Here is a 21,373-nt window from a genome sequence, read left to right on the forward strand (position 1 = left end):
AGCAAAATAGTAAATTGTGGACCCACACTAGTACTTTAAGGATCTATGAAAAACGTTTGTTATAAATGTATTTATTGCAAGGAACAGCTCAATTTCTCTAACAATTTACATACTTCAACCTACATAAGGAAATTTGTGGAAAACAAAATAGGAATTTTAGAAGTATTCATGAAACTAGTTTTTAACCATTGAATGACTATGGGGGTCCCCCAGAATAAAATGGTAATTAAAGAGGTCATAGATAAAAAATGGTTGAGAACCAGTGGTTTAGTGAATGAATGGAATATCATCAAGAGAGAGGAAAACACAGAATAGTGGAGAATGATAGGAATAGAGCCAATGATGGATGTTGTGAAGAGAAATAGTTGGGTCATGTCCTGAGGAAGGATGAAAGTGACTAGGTGAGAGGAGTGAGGGAAATTAATATGGAAGGAAGTTGAAGAGGAAGATAGAAACTGAGAAAGACATGGTTAATGATGATGGCAGAAGAAATGTAAGCAGGTTGATGAGGGAAGATGTAGATGATGGCAGGGCAAATGGTTTTGACAGTTATTGGACTTGCAAGACTAACCCTTGCTTTAGTATGGAAAAGGATGTTAAAATGCTTGTTGTTCTTTGAATACCTGTACATATGGATTCAAATAATGACACATGAGTAAATATGAATATGGAGTCAAACCCATATATTTAACAAAGATATATTTAAGTCCTACTGTGAAATTAGGACCCATAGTTAAACCACAAGACTTGGAATTAGTATCACCCTAACTAATTTCAGTGCATTTATAACTCATCAGGATTTGCCTGTTTCTCTTACAAATATGCTAATAGTAACAGAAAGCTGTATAACAAGTCAATTAGGGAACTTCTACAAGCTTGCTTAACCTGCTAGAAATAGCAATCAAATCTCCCTCAAATCATACTCTGCTAAGGACATGTTAAATGATATAGTTTGGGGTACACTAGTTGTGAAAATATGACAGGATGGGGATTACATCTGGAAAGCTTTTGATCATAGATAGGACTGCTCTTTAATTTCTGATTAGAAATTAAAGAACATTGATATGTGTGTGTTGTTGATTACACTAGGATTGGGCACCAAATATGTTCTTTTATTCCTTTACTTGTTTCACTCATTTGACTGTGGCCATGCTGGAGCATTTCCTTTTAGGGGTTTTTTGGTTGAAGAAACTGACACCAGGACTTATTCTTTGCAAGCCTAGTACTTATTCTATCAGTTTCTTTTGCCGAATTGCTAAATTAAGGGGCTGTAAATACACCAACATCAGTTGTCAAGTGATGGTGGGGGACAAACACACACAAATATACACATATATGTACACACACACACACACACACACACACACAATGGGTTTCTTTCAAGTTTCCACCTACCAAATCCACTCACAAGTCTTTGGTTGGTCCAAGGCTATAGCAGAAAACACTTGCCTAAAAGTGCCATGCAGAGGGACTGAACCCAGAAATATGTGGTTGGGAAGCAAGTTTCTTACCACAGTCTCACCTGCACTTATATTTACATTCTTTAAATAAAGAAACCACATGTATGAGCACAGATATAATTGAGAATAAAATTGTGAAAACCTGTTCTTAATTACTCTGACATTAACAAGATCTGGGTTTATGTTTCATCAATTCTCTCAGTTTCATTCTTTCTGTTGCATGTTTAGCTGTTTAAAATGTAAACATACTCATTCACACATGTATAATGTGTGTATGTGTACCAGTGGATGAAAAATTTAAAGTGCTTCAGCTATTTGGTGTCATATTTTAAGCACCATCTGCTGCTAAATGTAATACATAAACACCTGCTCTCCTGTGAAACATTGTTACATTTGCACGCGAGAATTAAACAATCACAAGGTCTTACATTTGTTATATAAACTTTGCACCACTTTTTGTATATGGCATATGCACAAACAAGTAAATCTGAGATGAGGATGCAACTATTAGTTTTAAATTCTTTACCTGATAAAGACGTTGGACATACAATAGAATTTTTTCTGTTGGTTTAAAAAGTTCATGACAAAGTGGTCCTATTTACATTTTTAGCAGTGTTCATTGTATTTGTGAATTATTTTGGTTTCATTTATTAAAGAACAAATTGCTAGTTTATGATGGTTATATTGTTAATGGCAAGAATCCAGCATTAAGCTTTGCACTGTTTTTAAGTAAGATGAATTATTTCACTTGCCTTTCACTGAAAAACTAGATATCAGTGCATCTGACTCACCCCGTTCTATCACCTTTACTCAGCATCCTATGCCATCATCTTTTGAAATGAATGAGCATTATTTGGAACTCTTTTTTCTGCCTACATTCTCTTTCCATTTAAGTATTGTTCACACTAAACTTCTTTGTTATTCCTATTAATAAACTACAAGAAGTTAATCCTTTTGTTACCGTATTTATTTTGAGATGCTCTGTTTCTTTCAATTAATTTTAAATATAACAAAGAATTTAGTAAAATAACTTAGTTATCATTAAGCTAGTGTTAGGAGCATAAATTATGACAAAGGTTTGGTGAAAGATTTTAATTAAAAACTTATGAAAACAAGACATTTGTATTACAGAGGCAGTTTCAACTGGGTTGGTATCAAAGGAGTTAAAGAGAATGTAAGCATTGCTTCTTCTCAAATAATGAATTTATATAAAAAAAAAATAATTTGAGATTTTTGGAAGGAAGTTGTAAAGCTCATTTTCATTCAAATATCCATGTTTTTTAATGACCTTTTACCAGTTTTATCAGAAAATTCTCATTTTAAGAAATTATAGGTTTGATACACATTGTTTTTCATGATTTGTCATATGGTATATATTGATTTGTTTATTTTTCTTATAGAGGATCAAAGTCTACGTCTTATAAAGATGAAGAAATTGGGTTATGTTTTATCATGCTTTTGTTTTTTTTCATTCAAAATTATAACTAGGTTATATAGACATAGCTTTTTAGTATTTTACTTTTATTTTATGGTTCTCAACACAGCTTATTCATCTCTCTATATATAAAACTGAGAATGTGTGTGTCTGTCTGTGTGTTTCCCTAAAACTTGAGAACTACACAACCAATTTCATTCAAATTTTACACTTGCCTTACTTAGGGTCCATGTAGTTTCATGGGCAAAAAAAAATGTTCAACTTGCCTAGGGCGAGCCCATAGCAATATCATATCTTCTCCACTATTTCAGTATTACGTGTTAAAAGTGAAACAAAAACATTCTCTATTTTATGTCAGATACTTTCACTTTAACAATAAAAATTAGAGATAATAATAACAATTGAATTATATGTAGTAAGTAATAATTAAAATCAAACTAAAGTATAATATAATTAAATTGTAACATAACAAAAGTAAAAATAGCAATTGGTATAAAATTGCATCAATGACTTGAACTTGAATAAATGGTTTCACATGAATGGGAATAAATTAAAAATAAAATTAGTGTGCAGAAATGGAATAGTCCAGATGGAGCTGTGCACATACCTTTTACCAAGGCTTTTACATTAGATTATCTGCTAATTAGCTAGCATTACGTATCTATATGAAGTTTGGCTGTATGTAATGTCTGTTTTCTTGAACAGCCGCTTCTACTGAGTACTGCTGTTGGTTTATTTCTTATACATAAAGGACTATAGCTTCAACTGCGTACTGCTTTTTGATTCACCGTAAGGTTTGTTGTTATTATTACTGTTTAACTATTGTTATCACGTTTGTTGGTTCCTTGAAAGGAAAACGTTGTTGTGTTGCATTTGTTAAATAATTGTAAAACGTAACCCTCCCCCTTTGGGAGAAGGAGCTTTGGTTATTGTTTAAAAATTGAATTGTGTCCCTGTTTGGGGAAATTGACAATATTTTCACCGTTTATACGGAAGCATTTTTGTTAAAATGCCTTCGATAGAAGAAAGTCCAAAAATGAATTTCGCTGCAGCCGTTGGTGGGCGCGAACTCATTAAAATTAAAATGGAAGAAATACAAACCTATTTCGGATTGATCACCGACAAAGACGGTGAATCTAGGATAACACCACCAAACGAAATAAAAAATTAAATTAAAGAAAAGACTATTGTCTATAAAGTATACAATGTAGAGAAAAAAAAAAAGATTTGAACACCTGGAGGAAAGCACCATTGAAAAGTGTCTTGGTGCGACTATGAAAGATATCAAGTATCTAACCAGAGGCGATAAATTCGCCACAGTAGAAGCAACGTTCGAGTCAACGGAGCGTGCAAGGGAGTACTCAACTCGAACCTTGCAAAGTGGAAATATTTCATTTTTACCTTTATATCTGGGACATAGGACGTCCCGGAAAATTAAAAATGTCCCCCAAGAAGTAGAGGTAGGCTGGACTGTAGCCACACTTCTATACAAGAGGGAGGACAAGATACAATTGATCAAAATTGCAAGAGACGAGCCTACAATTCCAGTCTGTTATATATTTTGAGTATTGTTATCACTAGTGATATCAAGATATAACTTTGTATTTTATGTGTAGCTGTATATATATAGATGTACATGTAATATGTACACATATATATATACACATATATACATGCACTAGCACTATGACCCGGCAACGACGGGTCATAATGCTAGTATTTTATAAATGAGACTGTTTTTTTTTTTAGTAGTAACAGTATTTAGTTGAATTTGTTCATTTTTTTGAAGTCCCTTTGAAATTCACCTCCTTTCTCACTCCTTTAACCCAATAATATAGGCACCTGTATTCTATAGGTTTAAATTAGATTTTTGTACATGCAAAACCTACTTTTGTAGTTTAAGTTTTGGAAAATAGTTTGGGACATTAAAGCAGATGGAAACTATTTTTGCTATAACTAGAATCTCTTTCAGGACCATAGAGAGAAATGTAGAGTTTTTAATATTTGTTCAATGAAATAAACAAAATCTATAATATATATTTACTACTTCCAATTTTACCTGAGTTGCTTAAGGTTAACATTTCCTTGAGTCAAACGACCATTTAGAAGTTTCCTCCTATTTATTGTTTTTAAAAGAAATATATATTGATTGATGTACTTTGAACAGAAGTAGAGTATAACATTTTGGGAAGTACTCTCACTAAGGAGTGAGAAAGTATTTCTTTTCTCCCCAATGGAAATTACCACCTCACACATCAGTCTCTGTTTCTCATGGTTCACCAAATAAGGCTACTTTTGTTTATATTTACCATTTGGTTTATGCTGATAGATATCATCTCTAGCCTACCAATTAAAATGTGTTTAGTTGTTTATACATTGTATTCATACAAGCTAAATTTACTAACTTGAAACATTCATTTATATTTCAGTTTTGCTGCTGCTGCAGGTTGGGTTTCCTTCTCCCCTCCTATGTGAGTGGGTTACAGCATGGCTTCAGAACTATTAGCAGACCCTTTCCACATGATGTGCAATTCTCCTGCTCCTGAGCCAACAAAATCTGGCAAGAAATCGTGGTTGGAATTGCGCAAAGCTGTCCGAGATACACGTAAAGTTATCACTAGCCTTGCCAGTAGTGTGCCATCACAGTTTGTATTCCGGAAAATTCACACTGATACTGGTACTCTAACTCGATTGTATTTTCTTGGAGTACCTGCAAAAAGTCGTGAGAACACCTTTCTTTATGTTGACATTCCTGAAGAATCTGTAGAACCAGTTCCTTACTTGACATGGAAGCAACTTCTACATCCATTCCAGATGATGCCTCTCTCAGGACATATGTCCAAACAAGAACAGCTACTGCGAGAACGGAAAAGGCTTGGTGTTGTTGGTATCACTTATTTTGACTTTGTTGAAAAGGAAGGCAAATTTGTGTTTCCTGCTCACAATAGTATGTTTTTTTGCAAAGATGATGACATCAATGTAAGTATTTTGTTTTATCATAAAATTCTTTATATATATCTGTGTTTTTGGTTTAGATACTTCTTTCTGATGGTTGCTTTCTATTTTTATGATTATTTTGTATCAACATTATTTTTGTATTTTGTATTATTTTTGTGAAGAGAAGCATGTGTATATCATCATAATCATAATTTTCATCTTTACCACTATCAACACCATCAGCAGTTACAGTTGGTGGTGGACTGACCAGGTTGCCAGCTTGTCTGATGGCAAGTGGGCCTCTGCGCCATTAGAATCCATATATGGGGGCCCATATTCGTATCTAAGGGCTCATCCCTCAAGTTTGAGAATTTTTTATTCACTCCTGGAAGAATGCATTAATTATTTCAGCCTGGCTGTGTTTGCAGACTGTTGAAAAGAATACTTTTAACAAAAAACAACAAAAAAAAACAAACAAATGATAACATTGTAGTTGTTGGTGGGCCCCCTTAGTCTCCTGGCAACCAATAATTTTAGACCCAGTCTGCCACTTGCTACAGTACTAATAAAAAATATTCTCTAAAATATTGCCCTTTTCGTAATATGATTTATCTTGATCAAACTGTTAAATCTACTGTCCTACTCTTAATAAAATATCTATTTTGGCAGGTCAAGCTCTAGATTCTAAACCTTGATTGATGAGCTGTATCAACCATTCTCATGTTACTTGTCTGTATTTTGTCAGTATTACATAAAGCTCTTCATGTGTAACATCTCTACGTGGTATCATATGTTCAGTCTATTCTTCCCTAACTTTTGTACATCTTATAGCTTTGTTGCCATAATTTGATAACTTCACAGAATCATATTTCTGATATCTGTGTCACACATTGACATTTTCTGTATTGAAGGAAGCTTTTTGTTCCTAATAATAGTTCCCTTAATATTCATCTCAGAATTTTTGACATTACCACTTAGTCATTGTTTCCATTCCCAACAATAACTTCTTTGCCTAGATTATAGTTAGAAAATATTTGAAATGGCATATTTCTTTTGACATAATCATGAGTATTTGTATGTTATACTTTCTTTATCAATATTTTTATATTCATGTTTCTATGTTAACATATGTCTGGCATGGATTTTATAGAATATTGTCCTCTGTTTTATAGTATAATATATATTATAACATGATTATTAACTTATGATTATCACCAGTCATTTTGAGTCTTTACAACATCATTATCATTTTAGCATCTATTATTCCATGTTTGCATGGGTCAGATGGAATTCATTGAAGTAGATTTTTTTTTGACCAAATGCCCTTAATTTTTCCAACCATCACTAGTTTCCAAGCAAGTTCTGCTTCTCTGTAACCAAACATGTTTCCATGGAAGATTGAAAATGAGGGACAGTGCTTGTATGATGTTGATGCTCATTTATAACTATTGTTTGATGTCAAGACAAGGAGACCAAGACACTCGTGTGCACATGCATACACACACACACACACACACACACACACCTGATGAGCTTCTATCTACCAAATCCATTCACAAGGCTCTGGTCAATGGTCAACACAGTGATATAATGGAAAATGTTTGCCCAAGATGTGTTGTAGTGGGACACTGAATCAGGAAGCATGTAGATGGAAAGCAAATTTAACAACATCCATGCCAGCATCTTATTTGCATTTGCTTTTTTATCTAAATCGTCCAACCCATGTTAGCATGGAAAGTGGGCGTTAAATAATGACGATGATGATAGAACTTCCTAAAATCCAAACTACTCGTAAGTGTAAATTCATGTGTTGATAAAAGTGCTTCAAATTCCTGTTCTTATGTTGGTTGGTCTCTTTTTCTGCTTACTTCATTCTATCTATATCGGTTTATCCTTTCAGTATTTAAGAGCAAAGTAAACTTTATCAAACTATCAGTGATATAACTACATAATATAGATAGTCAAGTCACAAATACTGACTACACACTTTGTACCATATCGGATTTTTGTTTATCCTGTTTACTATGCACTGTTAGCAATTTTTTTTTTTTTTGCTTTAGGTTTATCTACTAGTGATACTTCTATTCAACTAAAGCTTTGTTCAATGATTAATTATTTTGATTTGAATTTTTTTTTTAATAGTTTACAATCTTTGTATGAATTAATTTTTTCTTTTAAATCAATCATATTATAATAGATTTCTGTCATATTGTAAAAAAATCAAAATGCTTTAACAAATTATATAAATTTTAAATTGTTTTTTTATTTCATTTTTTTTAATGAATTATGGTATGTAACATGGTTTTACATGTCTCCTTGGACTTTTCATTCTGGCTCTGAAAAATCTATGAAGATAAACAAAATTATGTTATAAAATCAATTATTCCCAGTTGCCTATATATTGCATGCTTCATATTCTAAAGTGCGTAGAACCCATGAAAGTTGTGACATTTTAACTGCTTATACAAACAAATGTGGTGAGGTAGCAGAAGCGTTAGCACACCGGGCGAAATGCTTTGCGGTACTTCGTCTGGCGTTACGTTGTGAGTTCAAATTCCGCCGAGGTCGACTTTGCCTTTCATCCTTTCGGGGTTGATAAATTAAGTACCAGTTACGCACTGGGGTCGATGTAATCGACATAATACCTATGTCTGTCCTTGTTTGTCCCCTCTATGTTTAGCCCCTTATGGGTAATAAAGAAATAGGTATTTAATACCTGTTTTTTCCAATAGATTGTTGATACTAAGAAAATTTCTCTGGTATGAAATTTCTCTTTTGGGAGAGATAACTGAAAAATTAAAGCAACATCTTAAATATGTTACAGTATTCAGTTTCATCTCTAGTAGTTTAGAGATTTCACCTTGGTTAATTTTGCCTTTTATTTCTTCTGAGAAACAATATAAATACTAGTAAGATAACCATGCATCTTCCTTAAGAACTTGGCTTTGTGTTTATGCTTAGCCATTATTTAGACTAGGGTAGTTTTACCACATTACAAATATTGTCTATATAAAGTAATATCTGATATGGATTTATTCAACTAGTACTAACATAGAATTGTCGTTAATGCTTGATGAAACAGAATATTTCTTTAAAATGCTATCTTACTACTAATTACTGATCATTCTATTCTGGGTGGTAGCTAAAATAAGTTTATTAAACCATTCTTAATCTCATATCTCTGGAACATTCTTACAAATCCAGAGTATTGATTTGTTAGCCTTTGTATTTTTCATCTTCTAAATTTGAATGTCTTGACTGTTTCACAACCATCCCTCTAGTTTCTTTTCATCTATTTCCATGCTAGAGTGGGTGGGATGGATTTTGTTGGAGCAATTGTTTTCTACTGCTTCCTACCCTTTCTATTACTAATCATTCAACTGTGAAGTAGAAATCTGTCTTTGTCAGTCAGGCAAAATGAGGCAAGCAGTGTTGTGTTTTGTCTATGTGTACAACACAGTGGCTGTTGTTTGTCCAGCCTTATCCTCATTGTGATTTTTTTTTGTGCATGTTGCTGCATTAAGCGATATGTAGCTGTTAGTTTAAATTGAAAATGTTTCTTTAACTCTTGAGCATTTAAACTGGCCGTATCTAGCACTAATATTCTACCTGTTTTATCTTCAAACCAGCCAAATCCAGGCACTCACACCTACCTTACAGTGTCATTCTCCCAGAGATAATGCATGATTAATTCAAAACAAAATGAATAAAATAAGTATTACATTTGACAGAATAATCTGAATGCTGAGAGGTTAAAGTCTTATTTTTAATTATTTAATTTGTTATACATCTTTTGTATATAGGTGCAGACACAGCTGCATGCTTAGCAACTACATGGGTGTAGGTTCAATCTCATTGTACAGTACTTTATGCAACTGTCTTTCTTAGTCTCAGATTGGTAAATCTAGTATATTGATTAGTCAGTCATTGTATTTCCATGCTAATGTGAGTAAGATAGTGTTTGTTGGAGCATTTGAGTGAAATTTTCTTGATGGGAACTGCAGAGGGTTGTCACACATACATGCACCTTCTTTTGGAGTGAGAACCAATATATTTCGAGAGAAATACCCTGCAATATTAATGTTTGACTGAAATATTCCTTATATTTTGTCTTCACATTTTGTATCTTATGAGAACGAGGAAATAAGTCCTGGACAATGTGCTGGGGTTGATGTAATAGATTTTAAAAACTCACTGGTAATATCGTGGCATGGCCACAATCCATTGGTTAAAGCTAGTAAAAAATTCTGTAGCCTCTTCCTTCTTCCATTAAATTATTTATGTAACACTGTTCTGAAAATTCACTCCTGAAAGTGTTATTACAGTAAAAACTGGGGGAAAAGAATATTATGAAAATTATCAAAAATTCAAAATATTGTTCTTGTTTGAATAATGAACAAAATCTGTTCAAAGTTTAGTTTAACTACAATATACACACCCACACATGTACAGGCATATCCTGTGCTATGACCATCTCAGTTTATGGGATTTTGTGCTTATGGAAATTGTAAAGTATGATCACTAATTTTAGGATATGGTCTGTAATTGCATTATTATTGAAATTCACATAAATTCAAAAAGTTTAAAAACTACACTCTGTTCTTAGTCAAAAGGTCACTTCTTGGCATTTTAACTAAGATCAAAGTAGTTAACAATTTGGAAAACTGTAATCATGATGCATGCATATGTATGTAAATGTTTGTATATGTGTCACTATAAACATTTATGGGGTATGAGGTGGAATTTTTCAGTTTGAATATTTGTGTGTTTGTGTATCTATCTCTTTATTAATCAACCTTCACCAACATCAGTACTATACAACCGACTATTTCTGACCCACTGACTCCTTAATGACCACCACCACCAAGAGCATGAACAAGACAAATAACTCCATCTGAAATAAGATACATGAGATAATGTGATACTTGAGTGTATTTTAAATGTTGAATGAAATGTCTTTGATCTTAGGTCAATTCAGATTGACTTGAAACTAAACAGAAATAACATTATAATTAAGAAGAACAATATCACCACTGCCACCACCAACAATGCCCCCACCAACACCACATCACCAATACAAAAATTAATACAACCACCACTACCACCAACTTTTGAATAACCTATTAGCAACAACAATAGTATCAGTATGATGACAATGTCTGTAGCTACATATTTTGTATGTCACATTGGTGTATGGCATGTGTGAATAGAATGTAAAGGTTTTATGGCTCAAGTCAGAATTGCAAGGGGTATATGCCCATGAAACTGATAACCCCTTAACTAACTGTAATCACATAGTTCTTCCTCTCATCTCACTCCTTTACCCTTCTGTCTTCTCATTTTGAGCCTTACATTCATAAGAATAAGGCAATTTTTTTTGCTCTTTCTTCGTGCTGGTTTTTTTTTATTACATATTTATTATGAATAATTGTTGATCAGTGTTGGATTTATGTGCAATTCAAGTTGTCTGGAAAGAAGCTATGAAGTGGAACTGAAGGTCATAACATGAAAAGGAACACTAAAAGAGTCACACTGGTTATTAAACTTTATGGTCTTAAAAAGGATTGATGTGTGAGAAAAAATTAGCCACATTACTAAAATATTAAAGCTTGCAATGTATACAGTGGAAACAATACGTAATAATAGAGAGAAAATCAAGTGCTCAAGAAGATACTCTGTTAGCTGCTTGTATATACTCACATACACAATTGTATATATTTTGTTATTGAATCTTGTTTTCACACTTTTGTTATTGTACATTATGAAAAACTGATAAAATAAATTACCAGTTATAAATTCATCAGATGCAAACCATATGTTTATTGGTCACAGTAAATGTATGCAGCTTAGTGTAGTAAATTTAAGGTTTTTATTAGTTGTTAATGTACCATTGGCACATAGATATTAGCTTGGCTTATGGTCATTATAATATTAAATATCCAAATTTCATTTTGTTAATATATAGCTAATTGCGAAGTTAATTAACTTTTGTAAACTATAGATAACCTATTTAAACTTAATACCGGAAAAAAAATTTAGTCTCTACTAGTTAACTACATATCCATGTTTATTAATAAGTTTGTAAAATGATCTTGTTTCAACTTGTTCTGACATTTGTCCTTTGGTAATTTCCAATTCTTATAACTTTATTACTGGAGTGTTTTTTAATCTTTAGTTTTGTTGTCCATAGGATATACATTAATTAAAGTTTTTTTTTTTTTAAATGACTTTACATAGTTTATTTAGATAGTGTTTACAACTTTGCAGGTATGTATCTATCTACGTTAATCTTTTACCTTTTTTCACTCGTTTGACTGTAGCTATACTGGGGCACTGCCTCAAAGGGTTTATAGTTAAACAAACCAACTTCAATACTTTTTTTTTTCCGAGCCTGGTACTTATTCTATCAATCTCTTTTTACTAAACTGCTAAGTTATGGGGCCATAAACAAACCAGCACTGGTTCTCAAGCAGTGGTGGCACACACACACACAACTAACAGGCTGCTTTTCAGTTTCCATCTACCAAATCCACTCATAAAGTTTTGGCTGACCCAGAGCTATAGTAGAAGACACTTGTCCAAGACTGAACCTGGAATCATGTGGTTGGGAAGCAGATTTCTTACTACACAGTCATGCCTGTGCCTAGTACTTCACAAATTTAAAATTTTTGCTTTCCTTCACTTTCAAAAAGATTTCTTCTATATTCCATAGATAAAATTTGACAGTGTTTTAACCCTTTAGTATTTAAACTGGCCAGATATGACCAAAATATTCTACTCGTTTTATGTTCGAACGAGCCAGATCCCGCCTCTCACATCTACCATACAATATCATTCTAAAAAATTAATCACATCATCAAAATCTCGAAGCTACAAGATAATGCATAATGAATTAAAAAAGTATGAATAAATAAGCATTACATTTGACACAGTCATCTGAATGTTAAAGGGGTAATAATTGAAGAAATTATAACATCTATCTTTAAAAAAAAAAAAATGCCTATTGAATAATTTACTCTGTTCAATACAGCACTATACCTGAAGTAGACTATAAAAGCTTTGACTTAAAGGTCATGAAGCTAAAACTCAATACTTTGTCACTCATTAAATAGTATGCATGACTTTTTTTTTGTTCAGTCAAATGTCATTAATAATTGTAAATATTTTAGAGAATTGAAAAGAAAAACTAGAAATTTTGTGGCAGGAAGCAGTCAAGTAATGGCCTCCATCAGTATTTGACTATTATCTTTATTGACCTTGGCAGGATGAAAGGCAAAACAGGCCTCAGAAGTAAATAAAAATGTTTAGAAGTTCCTCTATTCATTTAAAAAAAAAAAGGCAAAAAAATCTTATTAGATTAGAAAAGGTTGTGATAACAATATATCATAAATCCAATTGATGCAAATTACACACCATGGAGGAGACATGAGGTCTAGTGTTTCAAGCAAAGCCTGTCTTCAGAGAGAAAGATTTTAAGTGTTTAGGATAGCACTGAGCAAATCTATTTATTTGGTGATAGCGTAAAGACTATTTACTCAGTGCTAATCTAAACACTTCAAATTTCTCTTTACAAACAAGGATGTTGCTCAAAAAGTTAAAGCCTGCACTTCTTTATGACAAACAAACTTGGGTTTAAATTTACTAACTTCATTAAAAGATTTGCTTGTTGCACATTACTGCTTTGTTTCTTTGGATGCTGGCTTTATAAATCACTAATTTTTGAAGAAATTTTAGCAATATAATTACAATAGTTCTTTTTAATCCTATTGCAATGTTTTTTCATTATTTAAAAAAATGATGTATGTGACTACTGTATGTGAATTACGTATTAAAGCCTTGTCGTTTAACAAACTTAAGTCATGAAGTGTTATTTCTGTCACACTGATAATGTCCTCAAATTTTTAAGTGTTAGTTGACTTAGTACTCTGAATGCTGAGATTAAAGCGGCATATTTAGTAAAACTGACATAAATAAGTAGACAGAAATAGATTGCTACAGTTAGTCTTAAAAACAGGTTAGTTTATGGGTTTCTTTCAAGTTTATTTTTTAATAGGCACAGCCGAAAGGAAAGTATTTATTTTACACAAAAGATTAGCAAACTCAACTGACAAATATTAAAACAATAAAAATACAAAAATGACTTGTCATCAGTCATCATGCAATTTGTGTTCTGTTTGGGTCATGGCCAGGTAACAAGTTTACTCCCTTCCTATCACTTTTTATATTTTTTAGCAATGAACTAGAAAATTTTCATAGTTTCTCAACCTCCTGCTGTTTCCTTTTTATATTCATTTCCTTTTTTTTTTTTATGACCGCATAGATTGGATGGATCTACAAATATGTCATCATCCAGATAATTTTTATGACCACTTTTCCATGCTGGCATGCATTATACATGTTATCTTTCTGAAGCCCAGCTACCTGATTTTAGTTCTCATTAACTCTGCCCATGTCATCTATTATTATCCTCTTCTGCAGGTTCCTTCAGCTTATATAATTTAACATATTGTAAATGAACTATCTTCATATACACTATATGTCTGTAACATCATGGTATTCTCTTCTGCACCTTATAACAGACTAGCAGCATAGCCCGGCATTGCCCGGGTATGTAAGAAACTTTGTCGATAAGCAATGCCCTTTACCTTTTTACCCTTTTTTGTACTCATTGAACCGTTATTTTGTAAAATGAAGCCTAAAAGCATTAAGACATTCAAAAGCATTAAGGCATTTTCTTCTTGCATGCATGAAGAAAATATATGACAGTCAAAGTGCATTTTCTGGTTTTGTTTAGCACACCCAACCCAGTTCTGCGGGATCAGTGTTGTGATGGGAACACATGGGTTGGGAGTTTGACAGGCAGAGGTGATAAGGTTGCACATGCCGGCCCTTTCGACACCGCCTCCCCGAACCCAAGTTGGGTTCGGACCACAGCTAAGCCCTACCTAATCCTAACTTAAGTCTAGCGAAAGGGGGCTCGGGAGCCTCTAGTAGGCAACGACTAATCCCGATCTAGTCCTTTCCCTCTAGGGAATGAAGGCGCATGTGTAGGTTGCAACGTCTTTCTAGTAACCTTTATGATAAAAGCGGCAAAAATCGACTAAATCGCCTGAAATCCGCCAACTATTTAACAAAAGTCAGTTTTGTAGGGTTCGCATGGTCGGTCTCAAAGTGATATGGTTTTGTCGATTTCTCCCAATACTTGTTAACTGCATTGACAAAAGGTCGTTAGTTTGACATTTAATGCAAACTTGATGTCCAACATCGGTGTAGGGAAAATCTATGTGAACTTTCAAAAAATATCGCAGAAAAATCGGTTTGCTATGTGTACCACACATGATGTAATTAACCAATTTTTTTCCAGTAATAACATATCCTATTGGAATCAAAAGGGCCATATAGCTCCTTGGAGCAGACATGATGCTCACTGTGAATTTCAAAAAAAATTCCTGCCAGTTTGTTAAAGATATTGTTGAAAATATGTCATCTTGAACTTGAGCGCGATTTCCCAAAATGGTATGATTTTATCGATTTTTTTCTTATGGTAAGGTATTGCATGGAAAACTAATGTCAGAATTAAGTTCCTTAGGGTAACATTAAGCTTCACCATGAGTTGGGTGAAAATTGATTGCAATTTGCGAAAACTACAATGGAAAATGTGTTGCATATGATAAGCTTAGATTCTCGACCCCATGTCGAATTTATCAATTTTTTTCAGAACTGGGGGAACTTTTCCAAATTTTCGCTGCGTTAGTTTTGAATTATGACATTGGACTATGTGTGTGTCAAGTTTCATCAGAATCGGTTGAAAGCCGTGGTCAGGGTGAGGGTACAACCTGACAGACACAGACAGACAAACTGCCTTTTATATATATAGAGAAGAGATAGCTATGATGCCTAGTTTTTGAGTACATTTGTGCATGCTTACTAACACAACATAGTGCAGTTTGTATACCCTCTGCACTTATTATTTATCTTTGGCTATCATGCAGTATTGCACTTCATATATAAGTAAACATCATACAGTATACTTTCCATTTAGAAGGAGCTCTTTGTTGTAAAACAGAAGTACTAGCTATCTGAATCTTTCTATCCCATGTCTTGATTACTATATTTTCACAGCACTCAGTTGATTGCTAATAAAGCCAACTAACTATCAAAATCCTTCTCCATAAGCTTGCACATCATACTTTTTGTATACCCATTGTGCACATTATGTGTACTATATAAAGTTCCTATCTACTCACTTTCTGAAAATTGAGAATAGCTACTTTTCAGTAGCTAGTAGTGTTCAGTTTTCACTCCTGCTAAGACTTTCCTCTTTATTGATTCAGTCTTTAGGACTCTTGATCCCAGATCTTACTTTCACTTTAATTATTTGACCTTGTAACTCTCGGAACTAGTTTGCCAGCAGACAGGGGTTCCCACAGACAACCAGTCTTGAACTTGTCTGAAGAACTAAAATAGGAAGGACCTGAGAAATGAAACCTGGTTCACATCTACCTGCATAGTGAATTTGTTATTGAACTTGTGGCTGGCTCTTGCTTATTAACATCTGTATATGGTTTGCACAGATTTTAGAAGTTGTTCAAGTACTGTTTTGTGACCACCAGATGGAATAAGCTTTCCTTGAGTCAACAAATGTGAGGTGTAGTGGCTTGTTTTTGGCTAAGAATTCCTCTTGCAGTTGCTTCACTAAGAAGAGGTTACAGTTGGTTTCATGTCTTCCATTTAAGCCAGTTATCACCCTGAATGGTTTGCTATAACTTTCTGCCACTTTCATATCTTGGCCCATCAGTTTAATGTCTCTAATTACTTCCTTCCAAAGTATCTTCTGTACCTTTGTAACAGTTCATGGTGATGCTGCCACACCAGTCATTGCAGATAACACTTTCCTGCACTATCTCATTAATGAGTTATCAGTGTGTGTGATCTTTTGTTTGATATTTTTAGTATCTTTGTAACTATCTCTGATGGAAATATTGCTTTCCCTGCTTTCATATCCTTAATGAACCTTTCTGCTATACAGCTGTCAAACTCATTAGTCATTCCCCCTGTTGGCATTGCTTGAGGTAACCTCTCATTTCCCCACTTATTCTACTTGCAGTATTGTTTCCATGCTATTTTTATTTCACCATTGGTGAGAGCATGTGTTTGACTATTATTCCAAGCACTCTTTTCACCAACATCTTGATTTACACTACCTGATCGCCTTACAATTCTGATCACCTCACTTTGATTTTTATAGTGTAGAACATTAGCAAACCTCTTAGATATACCTGGTCCTGGAGCTTCTTTCTGAATCAGTTGATATTGTGTCTTTTTTCCTCACTTTCCTCTATATTTTTTTCTTACAAGCTTGCTTTTCTGACCTTGTCTTCTGTAGAATTCCATCACTTTCCATCCTCCTGGCTGGGATCATGTTTCATTCATATATTAGTCTGTTGCATGCAATAATATATATATATATATATATATATATATATATATATATTATATATATATATATATATATTGCGTGTGTGTGGGGGTGATCGCTGTATTGCTGTGTGGTAAGAAGGTTACTTCCAGTCATATGGTCTCAGGTTCAGTCTCATTGTGTGACATTTTGGGCATACTGTAGCCTTGGACTGAACAAATCCTTTTGGTTAGTGGAAATTGAAAGAAGCTTGTCCTATATATATATATGTGTGTGTGTGTGTATCGACTTTAGTATTTGTCCCCCGCCACCACTTGACAACTAGTGTTGGTTTGTCTACATCCCTGTAACTTCACAGTTTGGTAAAAGACTGGTAGAATAAGTATCAATCTTTAGAAAATATGCCCTGAGGTCAATTTGTTGGACTAGTCCCTTCAAGGCAGTGCCCAGCATGGCAGCAATCCAATGACAGAAACAAGTAAAAGAAATAATATATAACATTTATGTTTGCATTAACACATCCTTACTAAGTGTTTTATGACAGAGATAAAAATCCAATCAAACATCAGGCAACATAAAGTCAGTGACCTTCCATGAAGGTTCTCAAATTCATGTGAGCTTCCTCCTCATCTTCTCCATCTTGTATTTGCTCTGGCCTTTCATTCTGCATTCAAGTCCTACTGAGGTTAACTTAGCCTTTCATCCTTCCTAGATTAATAAAGTACCAGTCAAATACTGGGGTTATAGAAATTTCCACTATTCTGTGTATGTTAAAAATTCTTTTTTTTTTTTTTTCTTTCTTAAAAAATTTATCTTTTTCTTACTGCTGTCCTCTTTTTTCATCTTTCTTCTCCATTGCTCTTCTCCCCAATTGCTGCCTTTCATATCTTTCCGGCTGCTAACTTTGTGTGCCAGCAACTTCTGGCCCAGTAACACTGAACTATCATTCATAATATTTTTATATTGTTATATGTTATTTATAGTTACAGGAATATCCTTATTTGCGTATTATTGCTAATTTCAATCACTGTATTATGACTGGATTCTACTTAACACTTTTTCCATACTTTTAGATTCTATGTTTTTCTTTACAATTAAAATTTTCTGTAGCCTTTTCATATTGTGACTTAGAATTCAGCTCCTCTCCCATGCCACCAGCCTCTTCCTCATTCCACATCTTTTTAACTGTAGTTTCTTTTGTAATCAAATTTCTGTTTATTACACTATTTAATTATAAATCTCCTTTTCCTTTTTCTCTCTCTGAATCTAGTTATAATTCTCCCTTGAACTTCTTTAGAAACACCGCACTTCTTCTCTGACAGATACCCACCTCCCTTATTCGTTTCAATTTAATATAAAATTCCTTTATCTTCTATAGTTATATTTAGAAAACCCATGTGTTCAAACATCATCATTGTTGCTCGTTCTTTGCTATAAATTTCATCAATTGAACTATTGTTACTCTATCTCTTCAACTGTATGTGCATCTTTTATTTCAACATAGTCTGCTGAGGATCATTGTGTTTTAATACTTTGAATATTGGAACAAAAGCATGGTACAGAAATATCTAATATATATACCACATTCTGTGAGACTGTCTAGGAGTGCATATTGAGGACTGTGCCCCGCCCCCATATCCTCCTCCAAACATATATAAAGGAGGTAGATACTACAGAGTAAAATTAACCCATTCAACCTTGCACACTCCTGTAAAAAATAGAGTAAGATAGGTTTCTGTCTCCTTTTCTTCTACCCTTTTCCTTCAATCTTGAGCTTTTTATTTTTTTTTTTTACCATTTCCTTTATTTTGCATTTCTACTACTACTGCCCCTTTCTACTTTTGCCCTTCTGCTTTGCCCTCCCCATCTCTCTCTCTCTCTCTCTTATTAAAAAAAAAATTTTTTTCTTTGCTTCAAAAACTAGAATAAATGTATGTTAGTATTTAACTTCAGAAATTGTACTTTCTTAGTTGTGAAGCTGCTGAAGTTGACATTTGTTTGTATTTCAGTGAAGTTAAGATAAATACCAGTGATTTCAATAGGATTGATTTCATTGATTATACCTGTTTGCAACAAATTTGTAGTTTTGTTCCAATGTGAGAAATTATTAATATTTCTTAAGGTGGTGGAGTAGATAGATGATAGGGTACCAAAACAAAATCACTTACAGTAATTATATCAAGAGTCCAGCTTTGTTTTCATCCTTCTGGAGTCATTAAGATAATTACCAATCAAATATTAGAAGTTATTTAACTAGGTATCTTTTTCCAAAATTTGAGTTCATGTTATGTCATCATCATTGTTCCGACAAGGTTGACTTTGTTTTCATTCCTCCAGGGTCAATAAAATACAGTACCAGTCAAGTACTGGGATCAGTGGTATCAACTATCTCCCACCCTTTCTTCAAAACTACTGGCCTTTCATCTAAATTGGAAGCAATTACTATTAATTCTTTGGAAAGCTGTCTATTATTGTTTCTCTACTGAAGACGACAAACTTTTATGTAGTTCAAAAATAGTAAGAGTGTCATTATTTAACATTTAGTAATATCATCATCATATGTCCATGTTCCAGATTTGCATGGATTGGATAGCCCTTCCTAATGCCAACCATTTTTACAATGTGTACTGGATACTTTTTGTGCCAGCAGCACTATTGAGGTCATTATGCAACTATGAACCCTTAGGAGATGAAGGGTTAAAATATGAATGAGAAAGTAGGGGTGGTGGTGGTGGTGGACAGAGCAGGTTCTTGCAGAAGAGCTGCATGGTTCACTTTTGTTTTAGTGAGATGGTGAGAATGATCCAGTAGGAGTTGCTATGAAATATATACAAGGGGTTGCTGAAAAGTTCCTAGCTTTGGGCAAAAGAAAATACCGGAGGATAGTTATAATTTTATTCAACATATCTCTCTCTCTCTCTCTCAGATTCACACTCTTATTGCAGTGGTCTTTCAGCTTTTCTGAGCCCTGTAAAAGGACTCGGAAAGTTGGGCCTCCAACCAGGCCTTTCGTGATACCTTTAAAGCCAGGAACTTTTCAACACTCCCTTGTGATGATGAGGTAAGGTGTTTGGATGGCCTCTCAAAGTACGAGGTGAGTGGAAGTGGGTAGCTAGGGGGTTTGCAAGAGTATATAGAGAGCTGGGGGAACTGCATTTATTAACCCAGTCCCCATTGCCTCCTCCTATTGGTTACTACAGCTTGAAGATTCTGGCGTAGTCTTGTCACTCAAGCTTTTAGCTCCCCACCAGAATACCTTGGATGGCTGAACTAGATATGCCTGAACAACTGAGCAGGATTAACTTTCACCCTTTAGCATTCAGATCACTCTGTCAAATGTCATCATCTTCATTTAATGTCTGTCTTCCATACTAGCATAGATTGGATGGTTTGACAGGAGCTGGCAAACCAGGGGACTGACCAAGTCCCACTGTCTGTCTTGGCTTGGTATAGTTTTTATGGCTGGATGCCCTTCCTAATGCCAACCACTTTACAGAGTGGACTGGGTGCTTTTCACATGGCACCAGTGCTGGCACAGGCATTATCTCATATCCTTAAGATTTCAATGATATGATTGTTTCTTTGCAAAATAACATTGATGGATAATTGTGAGAGAATATTTGGGCTGGATATGGCTAGTTTAAATGCTAAAGGGTTAAATTGCTGTTTTGGGGTCAATGAATATTCTATCTTCTTTTCCTAATGACATTTTTCTAAAATATGTAAAACAATATATACTAAAGGCTAGTCTCAACAAAATGCAAAAATTGTATTAAAAATGAAATTGTAACAAAATAAAGAAGTAAAAAATTTATATGACATTTAAAGGGTAATGGGACTTCTAAATCATTTTGTATATTATTGTTAGAGTAAACAGTCTGCAGTTGAAATTTACCATATTTTATAGAAGTAATCTTAAGGTATCTACACCACTTCTCATATCCATTCCTGGAGGAAAAGGTTTTTAAGATGATCAGAACACATTGTAAGATCTCGCCAAATTGTATAGCCCAATAATTTTCCAGCCACATAGTGGTGACCTTATAATGAAGTAGTGGTAAATGTTCAGAGCTGGTAGGGATAATTGACTCTTAGAAAATAATTGTTGTTAAATGTTAAACA

At 33.8% G+C, this 21,373-nt stretch overlaps 1 protein-coding gene across 2 annotated transcripts in view; it reads left to right on the forward strand.

The window, feature by feature from the left end:
* Positions 1-21,373, forward strand: part of LOC115219635 (dipeptidyl peptidase 9) — a 117,028-nt gene that overhangs the window by 52,066 nt on the left and 43,589 nt on the right. For both annotated transcript variants that reach the window (XM_036509535.1, XM_029789792.2), the window contains exon 2: positions 5,325-5,874. In XM_036509535.1, the coding sequence (XP_036365428.1) occupies positions 5,383-5,874 (492 nt within the window). In that variant the 5' untranslated portion in view covers positions 5,325-5,382. The remainder of the gene's footprint in view (positions 1-5,324; positions 5,875-21,373) is intronic.

The sequence above is a fragment of the Octopus sinensis genome, linkage group LG15, assembly GCF_006345805.1.
Source record: "Octopus sinensis linkage group LG15, ASM634580v1, whole genome shotgun sequence".
Taxonomy (NCBI): domain Eukaryota; kingdom Metazoa; phylum Mollusca; class Cephalopoda; order Octopoda; family Octopodidae; genus Octopus; species Octopus sinensis.